Source organism: Lynx rufus, unplaced genomic scaffold (genome assembly GCF_022079265.1).
Source record: "Lynx rufus isolate CCGP_SWC_20201006 ecotype Redwood Valley unplaced genomic scaffold, mLynRuf1.p SCAF_16, whole genome shotgun sequence".
Classification (NCBI taxonomy): domain Eukaryota; kingdom Metazoa; phylum Chordata; class Mammalia; order Carnivora; family Felidae; genus Lynx; species Lynx rufus.
This window is the reverse complement of record NW_025814830.1, coordinates 41254340-41279160: the sequence shown is the minus strand read 5'-3', so window position 1 is coordinate 41279160 and position 24821 is coordinate 41254340. Positions and strand designations below refer to the sequence as shown.

The following is a 24821-nucleotide window of genomic DNA, read 5'->3' as shown; positions in this document are numbered from 1 at the left end:
CACCCAATGTAGGACTTGAATTCCCACCCTTAGATCAAGAGTTGCAGGCTCTACCAACTGAGCCTGCCAGGCATCCCTAGAGATTTAGAGTTAAATTCTGGAGAATTCTGACATGAAACAAAGGTGAACATTTTCTGGGTGGTGGAGATATGAATTACTATTTTTTTCCAGTATTTTTTTCTGCAGTCTTCACACAGCGTAAGGGTTGGGGGAGGGTGTGAACTGCGAAGGAACTAAAGCAAAAGGCCGCTGCGAGTGACAGCGCAGGCCCAATACCAGGAGGTCAACCTTTTTCTCAGTCTCCAGTGTGCCTTTAGCTTCGAAGACCAGGAAATCTCCCAGCGAGTCACCCAAGGCGGGCCCCACCTGCCCCCGGTCTTTCCCGTCCTCAAGATGGCAGCTGGCGCGAAAACCCCGGGCAGCGCGCGGGGCACTCTGGGTGCGGAAAAAGGGAACCGTGGCGGCGGCCGAGCCGGAAGAGGAGGAGCCGGGCCTGGAGGATCCGCGAGAGTCCCTGAGGCTGCCGGTGTTTGCGGGTCGCGAGGAGCGGGACCTGCCGGGCGGCGTGTGTCGCGATGCCGGAGCTGGCTGTGCAGAAGGTGGTAGTTCACCCCTTGGTGCTGCTCAGTGTGGTGGATCATTTCAACCGGTGAGCGGGTGCGCGGGGCGGCCTATCGGGATCGCCGCTGCTGAGTCACTGGCACGCTGGGACGGCGCGGCGGCCGCGGGGGTGCTGATGGGCCGGGGGTGGCACTGACTCGCCCAGGGGCCCGGACCACCCTCGGATCACGAAGCCTAAATCACCCAGCATCGTCCCCCCGTCCCCCCGTCCCCATCCGGCACTCCGCGGTCCGGACTGCCCCTTCCTTTTACCCAACTCCGTACGCTGCCAGAATATGGGGGCAAGCTTCAGTTGGCCCTGATCCCCCAGGCCTCGTGCCCATCTGTCACTTCGTCCGCCCCTTTTCACCAGAAAGACTCGGTGCCTCGTAGGAAAACGCTGCAGATTTGTGCTTCTGTGCCTCTGAAGGCTGTCACCAAAATTCTGGTCTCAGTACCCTGAAGGGCTCCCGGGGAGAGCTGTGGTTTCTAAGCAGGAATCTGTTTTGATGGGAACTTAAAATGTAGATTAGTTGTCAAGTGTTTCTTTTAAAAATAAGAGCATTAGGAGATTTGGGCATTAATGAATAAAGATAAAACATTCCACAAATGTTTCTTCCGCCTTCGCTTTGCTTGTTTTGGAGCTGTTCGTCCCGCTGGACCTGTTACACGTGTTCATAACTTTTACAAGATAATTACTTGAATTGGCAAGTGTAAAGACAAAGTCAGTTGTTGAAGCACCTATTCTCCTGCAACTTGCCTTGTACAACTCCTCATTCAGCCAGAGCTAAAACAAAACAAAACAAACAAAACTCTCAAGACTCCTTAAGGCTTGGGGTCCCCAGTTCCACTGCTTTGTAGAGCCCTCAGTCTAACAGGATATGAGGGCATTCCCACTGTACAGTAGTTACTGTTTTTCTCCCATAGGAACTAGAGGTGCTAAGGGGATGCTAATTTCAGTTCTGTTCAGATGACATGGTGTAGACACTACTGGCTGCTGTCATAACAGATGTAGGGTTTTAAAAACCATGGGTTTTTGTAGACCAAAAGAAAAGCACATGGTGTGGAAGTTTCCTTGCAAGTGTGGAAATTCAGTGCCTGAGATTTCCCAAAAATTCAGAATCACCAGGGATATAGAATCCTTAACTTGGTTTGACCCAAATCCCAAATGTAGTAAGCATTTATAAAGTTGCGGAGCCGTGGGGCACCTGGGTGGCCCAGTCAGTTGGGCGGCACCGACTACACCTCAGGTCATGATCTCACAGTCTGTGAGTTTGAACCGGATTCTGTGTCTCCCTCTCTACCCCTCCTCCACTCACACTCTGTCTCTCTCAAAAATAATAAAAAATAAAAGATTTTTTTCCAAGTTGTATGTTTAGAAAAATTAATACATTAAATACAGTGACTGTTAAGGAATTGTGGTTCGTTTCACATTGGCGTGACCTTTGTCTTTCCTTTGAACGTGAAGTTGTTTTGTGTCTGTGCCTCACATTTGCTAGCGGTTAAAGGAGAATCCTATGTGAAGATCTCACTGAAATGAGATTGTATAAGTGAAACACTTGTAGCTCCTGAAGACAAAAATCACTGAGGAGGTTTGACAGGTAGATAGAAATGCTGAAGTAAAATCTTTCTCACTTGTTCAGCCCTCCTCTCAGTGTAATTACGTCACCAGCTCACATCTGACCTCTGCCTGATTAAGCCATTCACAGAGACCAGATGGCACACACATTAACTCAGGGTCAGAACCCAGTGTCTGAGCCCCTAGATGGTACAAAGAATTGTAACTTCTAGTGGGGCTTGTCCTCGTGGGCTAGATAATCCAGAGAACAGTTGGCACACCAGACCATAAAAGTGGTTCTACATTAGCATCTTTATCTCCGAAAATATTTGAGGATCGAGAAGATGGGAAAAGTTTAAAGGAGAAAGCTGCAAAAGAAAAAGTGAAAGGTGGTAGCATAACTGAAATGTATTTTTCAAACACCAACCAAATAACATTTTAAAACTCTTAACGATCTGGGGAGTTTTTATTTTCTCCATTTTCATTTCTCCAATTAAGATGAATAACTGCAAACTTTATAAAGTTTGAAATGTTAACAAGCATGTTATTTCTTAGAAATAACAAGTGGGTAAAAAATGCCAGCGTACAAAGTTCGTGAATTACCTATTATATTTATTAAGTTTTAATATTAGGGACTAACCTAACACATTTGTTTACTGGGATTAGATCGCAGGTAAACTAACTTGTATCTATACCATTGATATTTCCTGTTGAGTATCTGATTGTTGGCTTCACCTCTCTGTGTGCCTGTCAGACTGACCTTCTGCTTTCTCCCTCAGAATAGGCAAGGTTGGAAACCAGAAGCGTGTCGTTGGTGTGCTTTTGGGGTCATGGCAAAAGAAAGTACTCGATGTATCCAACAGTTTTGCAGGTACAAGACAACTTTTACATTTTTCTGAGCGTGGTTAAAATGTCAAACAGCTTTAAAATAAAAAAAGAAACCCTCATGGTTTCCATTTTTACTACAACCCAGAAATTCAATGGCAGAATTGCTAAAGTATAGAAAAGGGAGGCTAAAGAGTACTCACTAAACTGACTAGTAAATATTTTAAATTTCCTGACCAGAGAGTCTCCATTGCAACTGCCCAGCGCTGCTACTGTAGCAGAAAAGCAACTGTAGACAGTATGTTGACAAAGGGGTAGCTATATTCTAGCAAAACTTTATAAAAGTAGGCAGCTCTGATGTCGTAACCTTGCAATCCCTGTAAACTGTTAACCATGGTCATGGGTTGGCAAGGGGAAGATGGAGAATATTACCTTTTACTCAGCATCATGAATCTTTACAAGAATGTATCCAGGGGCTTCTGGCTGGCCCAGTTAGTTGAGAGTCTGACTCTGATTTCAAGTCAGGTCATAATCCCAAGGTCATGGGATCTATCCCCACATCTGGCTCTGGGCTGAGCCTGGAGCCTGCTGAAGATTCTCTCTCTCTCTCTCTCCCTGGGCCCCTCTCCCCTGCTGGCATCCATGTGTGCACTCTCTCTAAAATTAAAAAAAAAAGAATGTATCCATGTATTTTATGATTAACAACAAAGAACAAAATAATTGGTCTGGAATAAACTGTAGACCTGAGGTCACAATCTCCAGTATCTGAAAGGACCGAGCAGTAATGTTATTTGTTAAAGGGAAACATTGGGAAGTGATAGGGCTTTTAGCAGACTGATGAGCTTGTGTCCCTGTTAAGGTGGGGACAGGAGGGTCCTCTGTCTGGCTCTAGCCAGTTATTGCCAGGTCTTTCAGTTTCAAGAGAAGTGGAAGTCTGGATTTTTATATGAAATCTCCCAGTTTTTAATGACAGCAACTTAAAAAGTAATTTTAATACTGTGTTGAACAAGCCAAACATATCGATCAGATGTGGCCTTGGGTCTCCAGCTGTAACATATGCCCTAGAGTTCTGTCTAGCACCCTAAACTACGTCTTACTTATTTTTTCTCCATAGTACCTTTTGATGAAGATGACAAAGATGATTCTGTCTGGTTTTTAGACCATGATTATTTGGAAAACATGTATGGAATGTTTAAGAAGGTCAATGGTATGTCTTGATTGATTGATTTTTTAAAGAAGGTATTGATTTATATCTGTGTGTATTTGTGTATGCATGCCCAGCTACATGCCCCTGGTGTGCTGTGGTTTTTTTTCCTTTTCTACGTATTCCCTTCTCTTTGTTTAATGTCAAGGGCTCTTTCACTTGGCTAGTCTTAAGTAAGACTAGTGGTAGTAAAGGAATGAGGTGGAATAAATGAGAAATTAGAGTAGCAATTTAAGACCAGATAGACAGGCCTAGGTTTTCGGTAAGAGATCTAGCCCTCTGCAGCAGAAAAGTGAAGCACTATCAAATGAAATCCACCTGCCCCTAGAGCTTAAGTACCACCACGGTAAATCTCTCTCTGTCACGTGTCATCTTTGTTTTATTTCCTTAGAGCAACCACATAGCTCTTAGAGCTCCCCCCACAGCTCACGGTTCTGTGTGACAGAGACTTGCGTTTGTTTACACATTGCCTTGGAATTGTTTTCTAGTTTCATGTGTGACTGGCCTCAACTAGTCTGAGATGTGGGTGTCTCTGGATTTCCCTCACTGCTTATTTTCTGAGAATTCTATTCCTGAGTTTTAGATTTCACAAGTATGTCAAGGCTTAAAATAGGTGTCTGGAATTTTGAAAAAGATAGAGAACATAAGAACTAGAGATCTTACCATCCTTTTGGAGGGAACTCTATATAGATCTTCATGTAACAGTTCAAAACCATTAATGCTTTCCTTCCCAGCCAGAGAAAGAATCGTTGGGTGGTACCACACAGGCCCTAAACTACACAAGAATGACATCGCCATTAATGAACTTATGAAGAGATACTGCCCTAACTCAGTAAGTTCGCTCTGTCTTTAAAACTCTTGAGTGATATTCCTTGCCTGCTAACTTATGTAAGCATTTGGATTTGGATAGCAAATCATTTCACTGCTTTTTCTCTATAAACTGCTTGTGTTGATTGGTAGCATTTTCTTTTCTTTCTTTTTTTTTTTTTAGTTTGTTAATTAATTTATTTTGATAAACACTGTCAGTGCAGAGCCTGACTCAGCTGGGGATGGATGGGGTGGGAGGGTGAGATCATGACCTGAGCCAAAATCAAGAGTTGGACACTTAAATGAACTGAGCCACCCAGGCATCCCGAATTGGTACTGTTTTCTACAGTTTACACTAACCCAAGATACTTATAAGTAACAGTAAACATGTGCTAAGTGCTTAATCCTCCCAATAGCTATATGGGGTTGTTACCCTCTTTACAACAAGAAAAGTGAGGTTCAGAGTGATTAGTAAGGTCTCATACATGTTGGGGATGGGACCAAAATGTTGCCTGTTTTGATTCGGACTTTCTTAGACTTGATAACCGCACTGTACTACCTCTCAGCTTGTTAATGGGTGGGGGCGAAGAGCAGAGAAAATGGTGGGATCATGTGAAATGTAGACTCATTTCTGCTGAAAATTCCAGCTCATGTCTGGTTGAATGAATGAATAGGTTCAGTAATCCTCATCAGAAGGATGGCTGTGATTATTCCTTATGCTTGGTGTGAGCTGGTTTGCTAAAGTGTGTTTTTCTGCCAGGTACTGGTCATTATTGACGTGAAGCCAAAGGACCTGGGACTGCCCACAGAAGCATATATTTCAGTGGAAGAAGTTCACGATGTAAGTCATCTGGCTATGAGCCTCGGAGATTAGATTTTTTGCTTATTGGACTATTCAGATTTTTTGTTGTTTTAATCCTTTCTCTCTAACAAGGAGTAGTTTGTTGATTTCTGTCAACAGTTTGATACTATGTTTCTTTCTCCCTTGAGTTTTTGAATAGGCAAATTTTAGAAATTGACAGGACCATACAAATCTAAAATCCCCTTTTACAAATGAAATTGAGGCCCAGAGTCCTCCTCATACATTTGTCCAGAGATGTTGACAGCAGGGTTAAGTGCAAAGCCTGGTGAGTTTCGTCTTAATCTAATGTAGTTTCCACTGTTCTGCTCCCGCTGGGCCAGCATTGCTTTCTCCTTGAGGATTTTCCTTCCCTGCGGACAAGATAGAGGTTTTCTAATAGAGTGAGTCAGAGCTGCCTGGAGCTAGATGGCAGGACCCATCTGTGTGATTTGACGCCTGAATGTTCCACTCCACAGCATCCAATACCTGCTGTATGGTCCATTAGCTTGCGCTTCAGGTGTAGACACAAAGAGGTACCAGAAGATAGCTTTTCCCTATTTGCAAGAAAACTAAACTCTGATTCTAGGGTAGCACGTGGTGTGAAAATATATGTGTTTTGTTGTGAGCATAAAGTTTTGCACTTGAACTCAATCTTGAATTTCCAAAGTCAAAAATCTAAAGGATAAAATCTGGATTTAGATAGGTAGTCTTTATCCTTATGTCCAGCTATTAAATCAGGAAAAAGATTTTAGGTTAACTCCCTGCAAATGTTCCTTGCACGGAGCTCTATCCGCCGGTTTCTCTTTTTGCCTTGCCACTAGGGAGCTTAGGTGGAGATTTATTGCCTTGTTGAAATAAGGCTTTCATCCTTGGTCTGATACAATTTTTAAGTTAATTTTACCCTGCCCTTTCCAAAAAGAGTTAGAAGTTCTTACACCCATACACACACACAAAAGCAAGATTTTTCAATCAGGGATGGAAGGGACATGAAGGCCATAACAGAAGATGAAGCCAAGGGAAAATGAGCACCTGGAAAGCCGTGCCATGAAGTCCTGGCCATTCTAGCTTCCAAAGTAAAGACATAAATGGCACTTGCAGGATTCACACTGTCCTGGATAAAATAATTACTGCTAACATTTACACCACTTAATATAAGTTTAGTGACTTTCCCAAGGTCCCACAGCTCCCATAGAACCCAGGCTGTCTGGCTGCAGAATGTGCCCTCACTGCTATGCCTTCCTGCCTTGGCAGACACTTCATAGCCTTTACAGAAGATGTACAGCCTCTTCTCTGGCACAGGGTCTGTGGAAAGTTGCTCCGCAGCCCCATCAGGAGGTCCCCAGGTGATACAGTGAACCACATCCCTGGACAGATCTTTGATTAATTCAGGCCACCGGAAAGCTGGTTCTGACTGCATTGTTTTGGTGCTCTGGCATCACTGGATCTGAGGGACACTAGAACGTTAAAAGATTATCTGACATGAGCTTCTTTCCAGTACAGGTATTGTGTATACTGCCTATTCTAGAAAGGATTATATGCTTTAAGAATCAAGTTAATCAAGACTTCCTCGAGTGTCCATCCCCACAGTGGTCTTAAGGGATTGTCAAGATTTTCTGCGGAAACACTGGGCAGGGCCATTTGTAATATCAGCTTAGAAGATGAAGCTTTCAAAGCAAACTCCCCCATTTCTGCCGGCACATGGAAACCTAGTTAGTACTGTACCCGTGAGGTGATTTGACTGAAAGCAGAGGAACCAAGGTGTGAGAAGGAATGGGTGTCATTGTGCTTGTAAGCAAATAACCAAGGTTAAGCCTCCTCTCCTAGGATGGAACTCCAACCTCAAAAACATTTGAGCACGTGACCAGTGAAATTGGAGCAGAGGAAGCTGAGGAAGTCGGAGTGGAACACTTGTTACGGTGAGCCTCAGGATGGCGTCAGAGTCATAAGCGGCCCGAGAGGCTCTGTCAGGAGTAGAGAGATCTGGGCTCTAGGCCCGGAACATTTCTAGGGTGTCTTAAGTCACGATTTATGATTGTGGGTAATACATCTTGTTGGGCAACTGCAGTATTGACGTGACAGGAACAGATGTGTGAAGATGTGCAGATGTGTGGTTTTCGGGGAAGGTAGCCTGCCGACAATCTATGTGTGAGGATGGATTTTTATTTTAAGATACTGTAACCCTCACTTAATTCAAAAGGGTCATAGTTTTTCTCAAGTAAGATTCCTTCCAGTTCAAAATTTAGTCCTGACTGATTTAGGCTCCTCACAACATCATATAGATGAGGATGGAGAAAATGGCACCCTTTTCATGGAAGTTGAAATAGATAGTTTTTTGGGTTTTTTTTAAGTGAAATGGTTTCATTTTTAGTTCTCTCCTGTTTTTTGAGAAATGCCTTGCGATGAGAAAGATAAAATGTATGCCTCCAAATAAAAACAAAATTAAGGCACTTTATCTTGATAGAATGATGAAGTAACATTTTTCTTTTGAAAACCTGCCCCTCCCCGCGAAGCTGGGTGTTTGCCTGGATTCTGAGACCCTGTGTGATAATACAATGCACTGATGCTTTTGCCTGCCTTCTTGTTACAGAGACATCAAAGACACTACAGTGGGCACTCTTTCCCAGCGGATCACAAACCAGGTCCATGGTTTGAAGGGACTGAACTCCAAGCTTCTGGATATCAGGAGCTACCTGGAGAAAGTGGCCACGGGCAAGCTGCCCATCAACCACCAGATCATCTACCAGCTACAGGACGTCTTCAACCTGCTGCCGGATGTCAGCCTCCAGGAGTTTGTCAAGGCCTTTTACCTGAAGACCAACGACCAGATGGTAGTGGTGTATTTGGCCTCGTTGATCCGTTCTGTGGTTGCCCTGCACAACCTCATCAACAACAAAATTGCCAACCGGGATGCAGAGAAGAAAGAGGGGCAGGAAAAAGAAGAAAGCAAAAAGGATAGGAAAGATGACAAAGAGAAAGAAAAAGAGAAGGAAAAGAGTGATGGAAAGAAAGAAGAGAAAAAGGAGAAAAAATAAAACATGTAGCTTTTTAATTTGTAAATTAAAATCTTATAAACTAACTCAGTGTGCCACTAGAGGGTTCTTTTTACTTTATGTGCTTGTTAAAAGCTGTACTGCTGAGAGCTCTCTGCCCCGGGTCACTCTTGCTGCAGCGTGGAAGGGAGTGCACAGAGGCACTGAGCTCACACCTGAACTGCAGCTTAGGCTGCCGTGTGTGTGGGACACCCTAGCTCAGGCTTCCGGTCATGTGAGAAAAGTGAGGAGAGGTAAACGGAACATTATTGGTACTCTTCACTCTTACCTATAAAAGTGGAAGTTGAATTTTCCCCATCTTAAAAGATTCTTGGGGTCTGTTTCTGGCAGTTTGCAAAATTGCAAAACGGAATGCATGAATTCCAGAAGTGCTCTGCCTTAGAACACCCTGAGTCCTGACCCTCTGAACTCTGTACCCTCAGCTCTGGCATTCTCAGGGCTTGGGATCCAGCCCCGAATATTGTTTACCTTTGAAGACACAATTAAATAACTTGGTTTTTAAGTCTGTGTTCTAGTCGTTTTTGATTCTGGGAGTGGCAATTGTTCTCACAAGCAGCCAAGACTTCCTTTTTCATTGAAGTTGCCTTAAAGAGTCAAGCCCTATGTCGGACTCTGTACTGACAGCTCCGAGTCTGGAGCCTGCTTCAATTCTGTGTCTTCCTCTGTCTCTGGCCCTCCCCTGCTTGTTTTCTGTCTCAAAAATGAATAAACCTCAAAAAAAATTTTTTATTAAGTTATTTAAGACTTGGAATCTTTCATGAAAGAGAGTCTCATTTGTTTAAAAACATTCTGATGGTGTGAAGAGCTCTCAACAGCCCAGAAGACCTGTGTCCTAGTTTGTGCCTCAGGTTTGTCATCTGAAGTCCCTAGAGCAGTTCTTCATAAGGGGCATGGTTACTGCGGTAGGTGCAGGTACATTAGACCACAAGATTAGTGGGGGAGGTTACTGAGGATGGAACAGTTTCCCCAAAACAAGTGCTCAGGGCTCAGAACAAATAAGGTACTTAATCATTAGACCTACAGTAGGTCCTTTCATATTAATTTCCTTTCTTAAGCACTTAGAACTTAGGGGTCCTCTAATGTGCTAAATGGACTGTCAATGTTCAAAGATTTAAGAATATAATAAAATGGCACTATAACTAAGTCAACTGAATCTCAGAAACCACTTTCCGGTGTTCTAATGTCTCAAAAAGTTACCAGAAACCTCCATCTTTATTCTAAAGAGCTATGGGGCACCTGGGTGGCTCAGTTGGTTGAGCGTCTGACTTCGGCTCAGGTCATGATCTCACAGTTCGTGGGTTTGAGCCCCGCAACAGGCTCTGTGCTGATGGCTTGCTCAGAGTCTGGACCTGCTTCAGATTCTGTGACTCCTTCTCTCTCTGCCCCTCCTCCGCTCACGCTTTGTCTCACTCTGTTTCTCAAAAGTAAGTGTAAAAAAGAAAAATTTTTAACAAAGATCTAATTAGTAGAAATCAGGAGTTGACAGTATAATATGTAGATAAACTTTCATTCTACTTAATAGAAGCATACCCACGTAAGGGCTGACTTCAAGGTTCATTAAGATTCGGAGACAAAACGGATGGTCAAGGAAAGAACTATGGAGAACCAACTTTGCTTGTCTATTTCAGCAGGCAAAAGTCAGGGTTGTTGTACCTTAACCGAATAAAAGAAATTTGAAATAACAGTCAAAGCCTGAGATATATTTCAAACCACACGAGTGGTGAAGAAGCTTTTGAGATTTGGTTACCAGGTTTCAAACAGAACTGAGGAACCTGGAACATTAACTTTGCCTGGCAAATGGGCAGGAACGAGCCAGTATGTTTCTGAGGCTAGCTGGGGAATGAAGAGGTCATCCCAAAGAGTTACTTATGTAAGGTTCAGGGGGCAGTTAAAGACCACACAGGATTCAGCCCAGATAAGTAGTATAATCTGTACTCAAAAAGCTTTCCAGGGTCTTGTAACAACACAATGCCACAGGCTTTTAAGTTTGTCACCATTTCATAAATTGGAAAGTTTGTTGAACATCTAAGACCATGGAAATACCTAGGCCTCATTCTTTGTTGTATTTAATACTTGTTCCTTAATATATTTAATACTTTGGGCCACAAATGGGCAGAATTAACTTTTTCTTTTCTTTTTTTTTTTTTAGTAATCTCTACACCCAACATGGGGCTTGAACTCACAACCCTGAGATCAAGAGTCCCATGCTCTACCAACTGAGCCAGCCAGGTGCCCTCAATTAACTTCTACCATTCTAACAGGATCCTCTATTTCTACCAAAAACAGTTTGTAGCCTCTAGAGTCACTTAGGCTCATTTTCTAAGGCAAAATTGACATCCTATATAAAAGAGTGACCCTCATAAGGTTATTGATGGAGTCTTGCTTATACAGATAGCAGCTGAAATGACTACAAAACCCATGACCCTCACCTGGAATAAAGCCTTGTGTTTGTATAGCGTGGCCTTCTCAAGATCAGATTTCTAAACTACCTCCATTTTTAAAATTACTGACAAAATATGTCCTGGAACAGGTCTGATCCAAAGTCTGGATCCTGCATCCATAGCTGTTAACAGTACTTTCACTTCCACTTTGAACGAACGCTGCAGACTGACTGATTTTGTGTGATAAATAACATCTGAAATATCCCTGAACTTAGAAGTCAGTTATCCTTCTGTCTTTTTAATGTTTATTCATTTTTTAGTGAGAGAGAGTGAAAGCGCAAGCGGGGAAGGGGCCGAGAGAGAGGGAGACACAGAATTCGAAGCAGGCTCCAGGCTCCAAGCTGTCAGCACAGAGCCCGATGCGGGCTAGACCTCCTGAACCATGAGATCATGACCTGAGCCAAAGTCGGACACCGAAGTTAGTCCACTGACTGAGCCACCCATGCACCCCAGAAGTTAGTTGTCCTCAATGTAAAGATGGAAACTACCAGAATGGAACAACTTTGGGCCAATGAATTCAATGTTAATTCTGCTCAGCCCACCAATCACTAAAGGGACAAAAGAAAAGTAATCCTGTTGAGGAGCTACCATATTATGTCACCAAAGTGCTAGATGCAAAGTAAACCTTTCCAGGAGGAAAACAGCAACCTCAGAATCACACTCCAATTTCTGGAGGACCCTGCAACTATGAGAACACAGCCATGTACAACTGCTTTCACTTCAAACAAAAGACAGAACACAGGCCCTCATAAAAGAATGAGATACTCTACTCACCAGGAAATTATGAGCAGGATATTTCTTCTACCATTTCCTTACAAAAATATCTGCACAGCATAAGTAAGACTTGGAATGGAACACCTGTCTGGTAGCTGGTAAAGTGTGCAACTCTTGATCTCAGGATCATGAATTCAAGCCCCACATTGGGTGAAGCTTTATAAAATAATAATAATAAGACTTGAGAATAAGTTAGCGTTGTTAAACTATAACACACTAAGAAAACTATTTCATCTGCCCCGTCCCCAGAAATGAAATTAGTTGGGGCATGCTTCAAAAGCAAGGAAACATTTGATTTATGTGAGCCACAGCTTTTCTAAACAAATTCATTCCAAATTATTATATATAAGATAAGGAAGTACCGATTTGCATATCCTTATGCTATTCAACTCTGTATTATCGATGTTTGCCTGGGAGCAACACAGAGTTCAGATCTTTCAAAAAATAATACATATTTTTGTTGGGGGAGTGGTATAAAGTGACTCAGATGGCAGAGAAATGTAAGTGGGGAAAGAAAATAGAGGAAAAGAAAGGAAGGGAAGACCAGGTAAGTTAATGTTTCCAGGGCCTAAATCACGAGAAATCTTTCTCAGCTTTCCTCTTCGGAGCCAATCTGTTCTTTGACACTAGAGGGCACCATTGACTAGGTTCACCTCTTGGCCAGAGAATCCTTTGCTTGCTAGTTCAGCACAGAATTGGGAGCCTTCCCTAGACTTGCTTCCCATCACTTTTGCTTTTCGCTGCAACTATCCAGACAAGATTTCAAAGGAATGTGGAGAGTGTACGGGTGCAAAAAGATTGGGTCAGGTTGCCATACCTCCACCCTTGCTGTTCTCCACCCACAGTACTCCTAGGGCAATGAATAAACAAAGTTTTCTCTCTGCCCTTCAGATAGCTCATGCTTTGATTTTCCTCGCTGCTGATACCACTCCTGATTTCTTTAAAGACCGTATTCAGTAGTGTGCTGGTAAATGTGAAACGAGTAGTTCTCCAAAAGGGGAGCAGCGAGGGGGGAGAGATGTAGTTTGATTTGTGGCCTCTTGCCCACTTCCCTGGTGTAAATATTCTCACCATGGCTTGATTGCAAGACACCAACGTTAGTTGGGGAGGGATGCATGGTAGCACAGTATTACAGAATATTACCTAAGTACAGATACAACAGACAAAAATAACACACATGAAAGTAAAATGCACTAAGGTAACTAGGATAAGACGTATTTTGAGTATGACCTTTATAGAGAATAATTTATTTCAATGTAAATTTATACAACTTACCTACTGCATTATTGTCTCTGGGAATCTGTTTTTAAGGTGCCCTCCGAGTGGTTCCTGTACACATGGAAGTGAGAGAACCTTTATTTTGATATAGACAAATCTATCCATTTTTTGCCTATAGGTGGCATTCTGTGGATCCTATTTAAGAAGTCCCTTCCCAGCTCAAGACCTCTTCTCCTACCCACGTCTATCACACTCTACAAAGTGTCTCCCTTCGCAGATTAGTTCCCATGTCAACCTCTATCGACACACTACAGCTAAAGTCTGATCACTAATAACATAGTGTGGCTACTCTTTTAACCAAAATAAACCAACTTAGGTCCTTACGTGATCTATTATCCCTTCTTTCTAGATTTTCAACCTGGCTTTATCCCTACTCATACCCCTCAGCATATAAACACTCAATTTTCTCCCATTTCTCACATACACACCACACACACACACACACACACACACACACACACACACACACACCCTCTGTCCTGGTTAATTTCAGCAAATAGCCAATTATGTTTGCTGCCTTCTCTTCTTTATCTTCTGGGCATTTTTTTTTTTTTTTTTTTTTTTTTTGAGACAGGGAGAGACAGAGCATGAACAGGGGAGGGTCAGAGAGAGGGAGACACAGAATCCGAAACAGGCTCCAGGCTCTGAGCTGTCAGCACAGCACAGAGCCCGACGCGGGGCTCGAACCCACGGACCGCGAGATCATGGCCTGAGCCGAAGTCAGCCGCTTAACCGACTGAGCCACCCAGGCGCCCCTGGGCATTTTTAAAAAATTCTTATGCAGTCCATCTTTTGTCCCCACCAGACCACTAACAGCCTGCACCAAAGTCACCAGTGGCTTCCATTTTGCCCATCCAGTTGACCCCTGTCAGCCCTGACCTCTCTTGACCTGACCTCTGAAGGCTTCTCTCCTGGTACCAGTCCTGCTTCTCTGGGACCCTGGGGCTCCTTTTACTCAGTCTCCTCTAAAGCTTCATCTTACTTAACCTATCATTTACAAATTTTTTAAAGTCTTGATCTATATGATGCTTCTAATTCCAGTACTCATTCCTCTTCTTCATGCCATATCTGGCAAGTCACCCACTGACCCAGAATTTAGGAGTCATGCTGGCCAGCCTCTGCATTCAGCCACCTGCTGGTCCTACCACGGGGACTGCATGTGACAGCTGCCCTCTGCATTTCTCTGCCCCTGTTCAAACATTCATCTCTGTTGATGGGGTTGCTTACCTGCAATTTCTGCATACTTTCTCACCTTCCTTTTCCATATTTTATCCTCACAACAGAATCAACTTGCCTGGAAGATGAATCTCTGATGGAGAGGATTGCATGAATCTCACTCATGCTCATGACTATCATCATCATCATCATTATCATCACTTTTAAGACCCCTCTTGCTTGAACTTTTTTTACCTTTCTTGTGATTTCCACTACAATTTTAACCGCCCCCCCCCACACACACATACACAAGTGATAGATGCTTAAATGTGTTTAGTAAATGTCCTTAGATATGGATGAGTCCTGGAAGAATCTACAGTATAATTTTGTATGTGCATGCATTTAAATTTACATTTATGATATTTTCTTTTTGATCTCATTCTTCCCTACCCTTTTAAAATTCAAAATATTTTAAAGATAAGACATGTCTTCATTGTTTTATGGATAGACACATACCCTTCATAGCTTTTCATTGCTTGTAACAAAGATAATACTCTGTGGTCCTCAAATCCTAGCTCATATTCCTTGTTCCTGACCTACCACAAATAATACTTCCCATCCCTTTTGCTGCTAGAGACAGCCACAGGGCAGCCCAGACAATCAGGAGATGTGAGTACAGGCATCATAAAGCCGCTTCTGCATCTCCCTCCCCCCTCCCCTTGGCAACAGAGGAGAAACATGTTGAGATTCACCCTGACCTGCCAATCTCATTCACACCATTCCTGCTTACCCTCTATCAGTGCTCAGCCACACCAGCCCTCTACCCATTTCTGGAACATGCCAGTCTCCCAAATCAGGCCACTGTACCTGATGCGCCCAACCCCAGATGTAGCTCTTTGCTTGACTGGCTCCTTCCTAGTTTCCAGGTCTCCAGGCCGAAACTCCTGTTTTGAAATGCTCTCCCTAAGGTCCAGTCTAAACTAGATCCTTTCTCCCCTGTCCCGATTGCCCACACTATTCTCTATCCTATTTATCCAGGGTACAGCATGGCGACTATAGTTAATAATACTGTATTGTATGCTTGAAAGTTGCTACGAGAGGAGATCTTAAGTGTTCTCATCACAACACAGCCTTAAATGTTCTCAATGACAACAAAAAAATGGTAATTATGTGAGGTGATGGATGTGTTAACTAACCTTATTGTGGTACTCATTTTGCAATATATACATGTATCAAATCATCATCTTGTACACTTTGAACTTACACAATATTCTATGTCAATCATGTATCAATAAAGCTGGAAAAAATACCTATCAAGGGGCTTCCCATGCCCCACGGCAGACAGCTGATGCACCCAGGGTGCGTGCCCTGTGGGAGAGCAGGGACAGGATAAGAGTCAAAGTTCAATGCATGAGCTGCTTCTCCCCACCCGTATACCCTATATTTTAGCCAGTGTGAAACAATTCCAAGGAGTTGGCAAACAATCATGACTACAGAATCCAAAAGTTCAAGGGTGAAATGAATTCCCTCCCAGAACAAACAATGCATCCACATGGACGGCCAAGCAGGGCCCAGATGTTCATGCAAAAGGCCACTATTAAGGAGGGAGATGTGCCCCTTGGGCTGATGTCAGTGGGAGTCCTGGAGCTGCAGAGGCCATCCTTCAGGCTAGTTCACTGCTGTAATGGTACCACCTATCTTGCTGCTCACCCTGTAATTACAAAGGAAACAGACCCAAAATTGTCCTTGAGAGACTGGACATGACTCTGGCCAATTGGGTTTGGCCAGAGGCCCAGATAAACACTAATGACATCCCTAGGCAGCGTGCTAGTCACAGGCTGGGCCAGACGCAAGGTCTCTGAGCCCATCAATGCTGCTGGGCAAATGATGTCAGGCTGTGGACGGGGGGCAGGGACTGAAATTACTCCCCTTCCCAGTATTTGCTTTCCCCAAGTACAGGAAGAAGAGCAGTAATGGTACCTTCCTGCCTATATTCCTGGTTAGTGTGATGTTTTTCATCTACAGATAATAATCTCCATGCTCTGGCTCTTTCATTTACTAAAAATCATAGCCACATCCAGGACCCAGGACATGGAAGAGACGCTAATCCAAGGACACTTAATCTGACCTAGGAATGGTATATTAGTTAGCTCTTGCTGTGTAATGAATCGCCATAAGATTCAGCAGCTACAACAACACACACTATGATCTCACGGTTCCTGCAGGTCAGGAGCCCCAGCACAGCCTGGCTGGGTTCTCTACTCCAGGATGCTCACAGGTGACAATCATGCTATCAGCCGGGCTGCAGTCATCTTAAGGTTCCATGCACATGTGGTTATTGGCAGTACTCAATTCCTCATGGGCTACTGGACTGAGGATCTCAGTCTCTTGCTGGCTATTGACACGGATCTGCCCTTAGTCCTTTGCCACATGGGCGTCTCCAACACAAAAACTTACTGCGTCAAAGTGCACGAGCAGAGAGGGCAGTGGAGAACCAACTAGCAAGGAGGGGGTCACAATCCTTTGTAATTCAGTCACAGAAGGGACACCCATCACCTTTGCCATGTGCCATTGGTAAGAAGCAAATCACAAGCCTAGCACCACTCAAGTGGAGGGATTATTAGCCCACTAGCATGTGAACACTGGGAGGGAGTCATAAGGGGGCCACCTAAGAAGTGAGCCTTCCACTGATAACGAACAAGGATTCACCAGAGTAATCCACAACAGGCTACTGTGGGTTTTCCTTTTTTAAAATTTCAGTGCCTAATTAATGTGTTAGAATGAAGATAATATTAATAAAAAATGCAGAAATAAAACATTCTCATGTTTATAAACAGGACTACCTATTGGCTTTGGAGAGAGAAAAGCAAAACAAAGCAAAGCAAACCCCGATGAACTAAATCAGAGCTCTGAGAGAAGTGAGGCATGATGGGCTTAATCATGGCCAATTAGCAAAACTTCAATAATGACATGAATTCATCTTTGCTCCCAGCCAAGATGCCATTAAAATGATAGTGAATGAATGTAAAAGATTTCCCACTTTTCCCTGGCCACTTGGCCCAATTTGAGAGAGAGCACCTGAGAGGTAGAAAAGAGAATTCAACAAATTTTTAGGCGGAAAGCAGAAGTGGCCAGCAGCAGGATCCCCAGCCGAGATTAGTGTGGAAGGAGTTTAGCCAAGGAGAGTTCTGGTGAGCCAGGAAAGACTCGGACCCGAAAGAGGTCGGAGTTAGTGCCACAGGAGTAAACACGGGCAGATTAGGTGAAAGTCAAGTCCCCTTTGGGACCCCTGTGCACAGATGGCCAGTTGCAAGCTGCCCCCTCCTCACACCCCCTGCCCCAGGAGATCTATCGAAGGAAAGGAAGTTAATGGAGATGGCAGATTAACCATGTGTTAGCCCTCTCCAGCCTAGCTAAAATGACAGTAAAGAAAGCTTTATAGAAGTCTTACTCCACTTCAGTGATGTTCAACACAGTGTTAAAAGGTGGAAAGCAGGTGGAGGCGTCTAACTGGCCATGCAGAAGCCTTACCCTAAAACACTGCAGAGGGAGATGCAGGGGAGAAATGAGTGAGCCCCCCGAGAGACTCAGTACCTGGGGCAGCAGGAGGGCAGGAAGAGAGCGGACAACCCGGGTAATTAAAATTAGTTTCTGTTTGGAAGGGTGGGGCACCCAGGTCCCCCCGACCAGCACCCCGGCCCCAGCCACAGAGCCTAACTACCGCCCCTCTGCCAGCTGCAGACCAGGCTGAGGGGGGAGGTGCAGGGCTGAAGAAAGAAAAGGTCAAGTCAGTGGCCGGGACTCTAAGAACCTAGGTTCCTTCCTTCTCCTTACTCCCAAGAAGCCCATGGGCAGGTACTCCAACTCAGGTACATCCTTCCCCTCAGGCAGGGAATAGAGGATTCATCTCTGGAGAAAATGGTCACCCCAGAGAAAAAAACATGTGAACAGCGACATTCAGGTCCCACTGAAAAGGTCCGCTTGCCACCTAATCCTCTTCCAGCAAAGACCAGCAGGCAAGAGACCACCCCGGAGTGTTTTCTTCTGAAATATGGAGAGCCACCGAGTTTAAGGAAGGAGTTGTTTTCTCACTCTGTGCCGTTTCCGAATGGTTTTGTAGCTGTCTCCACCTGCCCTGTTGGGACATCCATTCTAGAACCTTATCTTTTGAGTGGCAGTTTGGGCCCCGGCCTGGGGTGACCTAGGAGTATCACAGATCCAGGCCAGATCCAGGGATGGTTTGTCTGGATGAGTTTCTGCCTCCGTGTTTTTCAAAGCCACAGCCAGGTGCAGAGCACAGGCAGTCCGGTTTTGTTGCAGTTTGCTGGTTGGCCTGCTTGCATGAAACAGGAGGGAGCAGTGGGCTGGTGCCCAAGCCCTGTCTGTACCAGAGCTTACTTAGACCCCTTTACCCCACTGCGGCTCACTCCCAGCCACCACTGCCAGGCCCTGGGCGTGGCACACCCACTTGCAATCTTGTTCCATTTGCATTTTGTTCTATTTCTGACCCTTGGAAATCTTTATCTTGTTTTTGAACAGGCCTTTTTGGCTTTCTCTTTTTATATTTTATGTGTCTTTATTATATGTTTGGAACAGAAAGGTTGGCCAAGTCATGAATTCACTGTGCCATCTTGACGGAACTCCCTGTGGTCTCTAATACGATTTTACTCGCAAAAGAAGCAGGGCTCCTAGAAGAGGTGATTATGTGTTTGGGGCAACAGAACTAAAGCTGGGAACAGATTATCATATAGGCCATCAAAGATATCCAAAAGAGTGACGGCAGAGTCAAACTGAAGGGGCCCAAACTGAAAAGCATCATAAGAAAATAATTACTGTCATCAGGACCCTTTGAATTCAAGTTAGACCCTGAGTCCATGATGTTCAAATGGCACAAATAATAAAAGTGTGCCAAAGAAGTGACATGCTCTGATCTGAGTCTATTGATGCTTGATTCATAAAGTATGGACTATAGAAAAGTGAACTGGACTGTGGTACTTGAACCAACCTCAGACTCAGAGGACCTGATAAACAAAAGGATATTGAAAACTAGATTTACAGGGTAGGACTACAGGGAAATGAGCTGGGGTAATAACTTTGGGCATTAACTCGATTTTCTTCCCAGGATGAGGCTAGAGCCTTGTTGATGCCAAGTTTGGCTGAAGAAGCAGAAGGGCTTGCTATCTGTTGGCATTCTTGTAGAGACATACAGCTCTTTAGGGTTTTTCTAGAAGAGTGATGAGAGCCCCAATATAGAAGGCCAGTAAGGTAGCAAGAACTGAGATCCCATATCCAATGAAGTCCCAGTGACGCCTGGGAGACTCACTGGAGATCTTGGGTGACAAAGGATCACAAGACAAAGGATGACAAAGGATGACAAAAGATCACTGGAGATCTTGGGTGACAAAGGAAGTCCTACTAGCGCTTCACTTCCAAAAAATTCTTGCAGTTTTGGCTAATTATATCAGGAACTTATTACAGTGCATAGGAGTAGGGGAGCCTCTCTGCCTATCTAATTCTCCTTGAAACACTTCAGAATAAGAAAAAAAATGAGGGGTGCCTGGGTGGTTCGGTTAAGCGTCCAACTTTGGCTCAGGTCATGATGTCAGAGTTGAGTTTGAGCCCTGTGTCGGGCTCTGTGCTGTCAGCTCCAGCTGTGGAACCTGCTTCAGATCCTCTGTCTCCCTCTCTCTCTGCCCCTCCCCTGCTCTCTCTTCCAAAAATAAACATTTTTTAATAATTGAGGATATAATAAAAGCAAAGAAAATTAGAACCCCCCAGGGTGAAAGACTGTATGAGGAAGAAACAGTTTTGTTATATTATACTATTTAGTTCTGGAGCAAACAATATTTATTTGTATAATCATGGTAATATAGATGGTTTTTGTTGCTTTTCAGCTTTTTGAATAAACCTTTAGAAAAAGTACAGATGATTTCCTTATGATTAAATAGAATGTAAATATCATAAAAAAAATTTGATTGTATAAAAGTAAAAGGACAGCTGCCCAGAGTTAGGGGAGGGAAATGGGAACAGAGAGCTGGAAGGGCAGCCGGTGGGCGGGGCAAGAATGCAGTCCACAAAGTGGGGTGGCAAGGGACCCTGCCCACTGTGAAGGCCAGTAAAACAAGAACCTTTCTGAGGGCCATGGGGGAGACTATGTTGGGAGTTTAAAACTCTATCTGGAAGGATTCAAAAGAAACTAGCATTAATAGTGGCCTTTGGCAGGTGATCAGGGTGGCTGAGGAATAAAAAAGTAAGAGGCGGGGCTTTCACTGTCGACCCTTTGTATCTTTGAATTTTAAACCTTTTAAAAAATTTTTCGGGGGGCCCCTGGGTGGCTCAGTCGGTTAAGCGTCCGACTTCGGCTCAGGTCACGATCTCACTGTCCGTGAGTTCGAGCCCCGCGTCGGGCTCTGTGCTGACTGCTCAGAGCCTGGAGCCTGTTTCAGATTCTGTGTCTCCCTCTCTCTCTGACCCTCCCCCGTTCATGCTCTGTCTCTCTCTGTCTCAAAAATAAATAAACGTTAAAAAAAATTTTTTTTTAATTTTTTTTTGGGGCACCTGGGGGACTCAGTTGGTTAAGCGTCCAACTCATGATTTCGGCTCAGGTTGTGATCTCATGGTTCGTGAGATCGAGTCCTGTGTTGAAAGTGCAGAGACTGCTTGGGATTCTCTGTCTCTCTGTCTCTCTCTGCCCCTCCCCTGCTCACTCGCTCTCTCTCAAAATAAACATTCTTTATAAATAAATAATTAAATACATATATAAAAACGTTAAATAAACATAAAGGTACATCATCAACAATCCAACTTGCAGGACTGCCCCCTCCTTGAAGAACAGTGTGGGTGGCCAAGACCTGCCCAAGCGCACTCGCTGAAGCTTTGCCGCCATGAGCAAACCATTGGCCACAACTATAATGACCCTTAGGATGGAGATGGGTGTATTACAGGAGTCATACTGCGGAATATTAACAGTAAAGAATCATTTAGACCTACGTTGACGACCATGGAAAGGTATCCCTAACACCCTGCCGAATGAGACAAGTGAGTTGCTCAACATATAGAAGATCCCATCTTTGGTATATTTAAAAATCACACGTATATTTGATTTTCATATGCACGCTAGGTAACATGGAAGGGCCACGGCAAACTTAACAGTTCTTTCTGAGGTAAGACGAGGAGAAGAGTTTCCATCTGAACATGCCTTATTTGAATTTATTGTGAGATGTCTGCACAATGTGCAGAGTTTTTTTCAATAATTTTCTCAAAGCACAGCATTGCTCTGGTTAAGTAAAAAAAAGGCTCTGGGGTGGGGCAATGAATTCACCTATAAATTCCAGGAAGGAGCCACTCTGAACATCTCTCTGCCTCTCCTGAAAAGAGGCACAATCAGGGCAAGTTCTTGATCAATGTCATTTCCACGCCAAACGCATCGAGACACAGCAACATGATGATCTGTCCCATGTGAATCCTTAAGGGTGGCAAGACTTCGTGTGACCATTCGCTCAAGATGACGACATCCCTCTATCATCGTGGGACTCAGTAAATGTTTCTCGAATGAATGACTGCCTGGACACTGTCCCCAAGAGCTGGTTTCCAAAACCCACCCAACCTGCAGCCACAGCTGTTCATGTTCTAGCCCCACAAGAACTGCTCACAGAAACCCAGGCCTGGCAGGGAGAGGCTGACGGCGTCCAACGGGTGCAGTGAAGTAACCGTGCCCAACGGCTATAACAGTGACCCCTGCACAGGGACTCAGCCACCCATCAGAAGTCTGACAGTCTTGGTTAATAACACGCACATTCCTAAAACCAGCAAGGTTATGGCACTTCCACCCCTATGTGGGCCTGGAGGGTGTATGGGGCCCAGAGGCCTCTTGTCTGGAGGACAGCGATTCTGTAGACATCCACGCCAACACCACCTACAGCTGCTGATTGTTTATTGCACGAGAAACTGGCAATACCAAGGCAAGGGGGTAGGCATTACAAAACAATCTGGTGACCAACCCAGAGCTACCGAAGGACATTCTACACAACACCTCGGTTATATACACGTATGTACACGCACGCACACACATGAACACACTCGGAACACCTGTGAGCCTCAGCCTTCCAAGCCCCCAACGGCAGCTTACACCCCCAACCCCCAGTAGAGCAGGACACTGCGGGGAAGCACAGCAAATGACTCAAGGAAAGAAAAAAAGTTGAGCTCCAGGGAGCTGAGCCACTCAGATCAGCACACACAACATAGTGGACACGGGCCGTCCCTCCGCAGGCCAGGGGGAAGGAAAAGGACCTGGGGGTGTGAGGCTGTCCCCAGGAGACCCCGTGACTGATCAGTGGATCTGCCTGGGGTCCCAGGAAGGTCAAGCTAGTCTACAGCTGGTGCTCAGTGCTAGAGCCCCAGGGGCCCGCACCAGGGAGCTCACAACAACCACCAGCATCCCAGAGGAGCAGGTACGCCTTACGGGTCTCCACACGTGGCAGAACGCGCACGTCAGAGGCCGGCGGGAGCTCCGGAAACCAAGTCAGACAGTGTGCAGCAGCTCGAAGCCCTTCCACTGGTCTCCAAGAGCATCATTTTCCACGTGCGGATAAAGCCTCACTTCTAGGCAGAATGAACACGCTCTAGGGTGGCTGGGACACACTGCATTCTCAATGGGAGACTAATGGACCAGCCTGTAGCCTTAGGGGCTGGCGGGGGACAACAGGGTCACCCACGCCCACGTGCTCCAGCACTTGGGGCTGCCTGGACAACTACATCTAGCAAAGGGAGTTCTCTGTCAAAGGTGGCAAGGTTGGGTGACACTCAGGACACCGCCCCCTCCGCCTCTCTGTCAAGGCTTGGGGACTAGGCCGCACGGAAGCGGAGTCACCGGGTCAGGCCTGCCTGAGCTCACAGAACTGCTAAGTGGGTTCCTAAGACGAGCAGCCATTTGGGGAATCCCTGGACCAGTGGTGCCGGATCCCTCAAGGTCCCAGCAACACCTGGCATCCCAGCTCCTTGACAGAAAGCGCCAGCAGCACACCAACATCGAAACACAGAGCAATCCTGCACACAAAACGCTTCAAGTGGATGTCAAAGGGAGAAGAAAGTCTGAGGGAGTCTGTGGTTTCCACCCCACTGACACCCAAGCAGCTGGTACCACCCTTTGTTTGCGGGAAAGAACAAACTGGCCAGCACTGAGTGCAGAGGCGGGCCTTGCTGCTCAGCCTCGGTGACGGGAGCCTGCAGGGAGAGGAGGCGGCAGGCCCAGCTCTCTCCGGGTGTGGGAGGAGTTCCTCTCGCTCAGACCTCCATCTTACACAGATCACTGGGAAAGTTCTATTTAAAACAGAACCTCTTTTACTGGCAAAGACTCTGGGCCTTGTCGGCCCAGAACAGCTACCCCAAGCGAGTGGCCGGTCTCCTTCTCGCCTGACTGGCCCGTCAGACCCAGGGCTTCCGCCATAGCTCTTCAGCAGAAGGCACCCTCCCTGCACGCTCATGCATACCTACGGCTGGTCTTCGGGGAAAAGGAGGGAGAGCTTACAGAGAGGGTCAGGCCTCCAGACTCTGAAACGGGTGACGGGGCCAAGGTGACATGGGGGCTTTATTCCAGACTGCCACCAGTGGGTAGGGGGGAAGGGAGGGAGACAGGCAGGGCCTCCAGAGGTCAGACTCTGCCACCACCAGCCTGATGACAGTGTGGTCCCACGCACGGCCACTGCTTGGGGGGGCCTCCCGAGTGCTGCGTGGCCTCTGGCCTCTTGGGCGGGAAGAACTCGGGACTATGTGTGCGCTGGGGGGCGTGGGAGGGGGCGGCCTCGGTCACTCCTGTCCAAAGCCTTCAGTCTCCTCGATGGCATACAGCAGCTTCTCTTTCAGCTGTTCATAGCTCTTGTATGGGGGGAGATCCAGACGGTTGAAACTGTTGAAAGAGGGAACAGAAGAGTCAGCACAGAGGTCAGGGTTCCATGGCCCTGCTCCAGCCTGGCCAGGGGGCGGTCAAAAGAGTTCATGTGACTGTGGCTCAAACACGCCAAGTGGCTAGACGCCAGAAGAGAGTCCTTGAGGGCCCCGCTGTGTGAGGCCTTAATGCTTCTGGTCCCCGGACCATGGGAGGGTTAGGCGACAGGGCAGGGCCACTGGAGAAAGGGGGAACTGGGCAGCAGGGCACATGGGGAGGCAGCTCTCTGTCTACTGGAAGAGAAGTGTTTGAGCATTTAATAGCCGGTAAGGCCCTGAGGACTGCTGCCGTAACTCCCAAAAGATCAGAGGCCCCTCCTCTCGAACCCCAGAGCCACACGGAAGT

The 24821-nt window shown here is 45.6% G+C and overlaps 2 protein-coding genes across 2 annotated transcripts in view; one reads left to right on the top strand and one right to left on the bottom strand.

The window, feature by feature from the left end:
* The first annotated feature begins 493 nt into the window (after positions 1 to 493).
* PSMD7 (proteasome 26S subunit, non-ATPase 7) lies at positions 494 to 9387 on the top strand. The gene is made up of 7 exons (XM_047078684.1): positions 494 to 649; positions 2938 to 3029; positions 4098 to 4190; positions 4922 to 5019; positions 5755 to 5835; positions 7660 to 7751; positions 8423 to 9387. Exons 1-7 carry the CDS (start codon positions 576 to 578, stop codon positions 8865 to 8867), a joined length of 975 nt encoding a protein of 324 aa, XP_046934640.1. The 5' UTR covers positions 494 to 575; the 3' UTR covers positions 8868 to 9387.
* A 13062-nt stretch (positions 9388 to 22449) lies between these two features.
* Positions 22450 to 24821, bottom strand: part of WWP2 (WW domain containing E3 ubiquitin protein ligase 2) — a 148473-nt gene continuing 146101 nt past the window's right edge. The window contains exon 24 of the mRNA XM_047078683.1: positions 22450 to 24437. Coding sequence (XP_046934639.1) covers positions 24338 to 24437 — 100 coding nt within the window. The 3' untranslated portion in view covers positions 22450 to 24337. The remainder of the gene's footprint in view (positions 24438 to 24821) is intronic.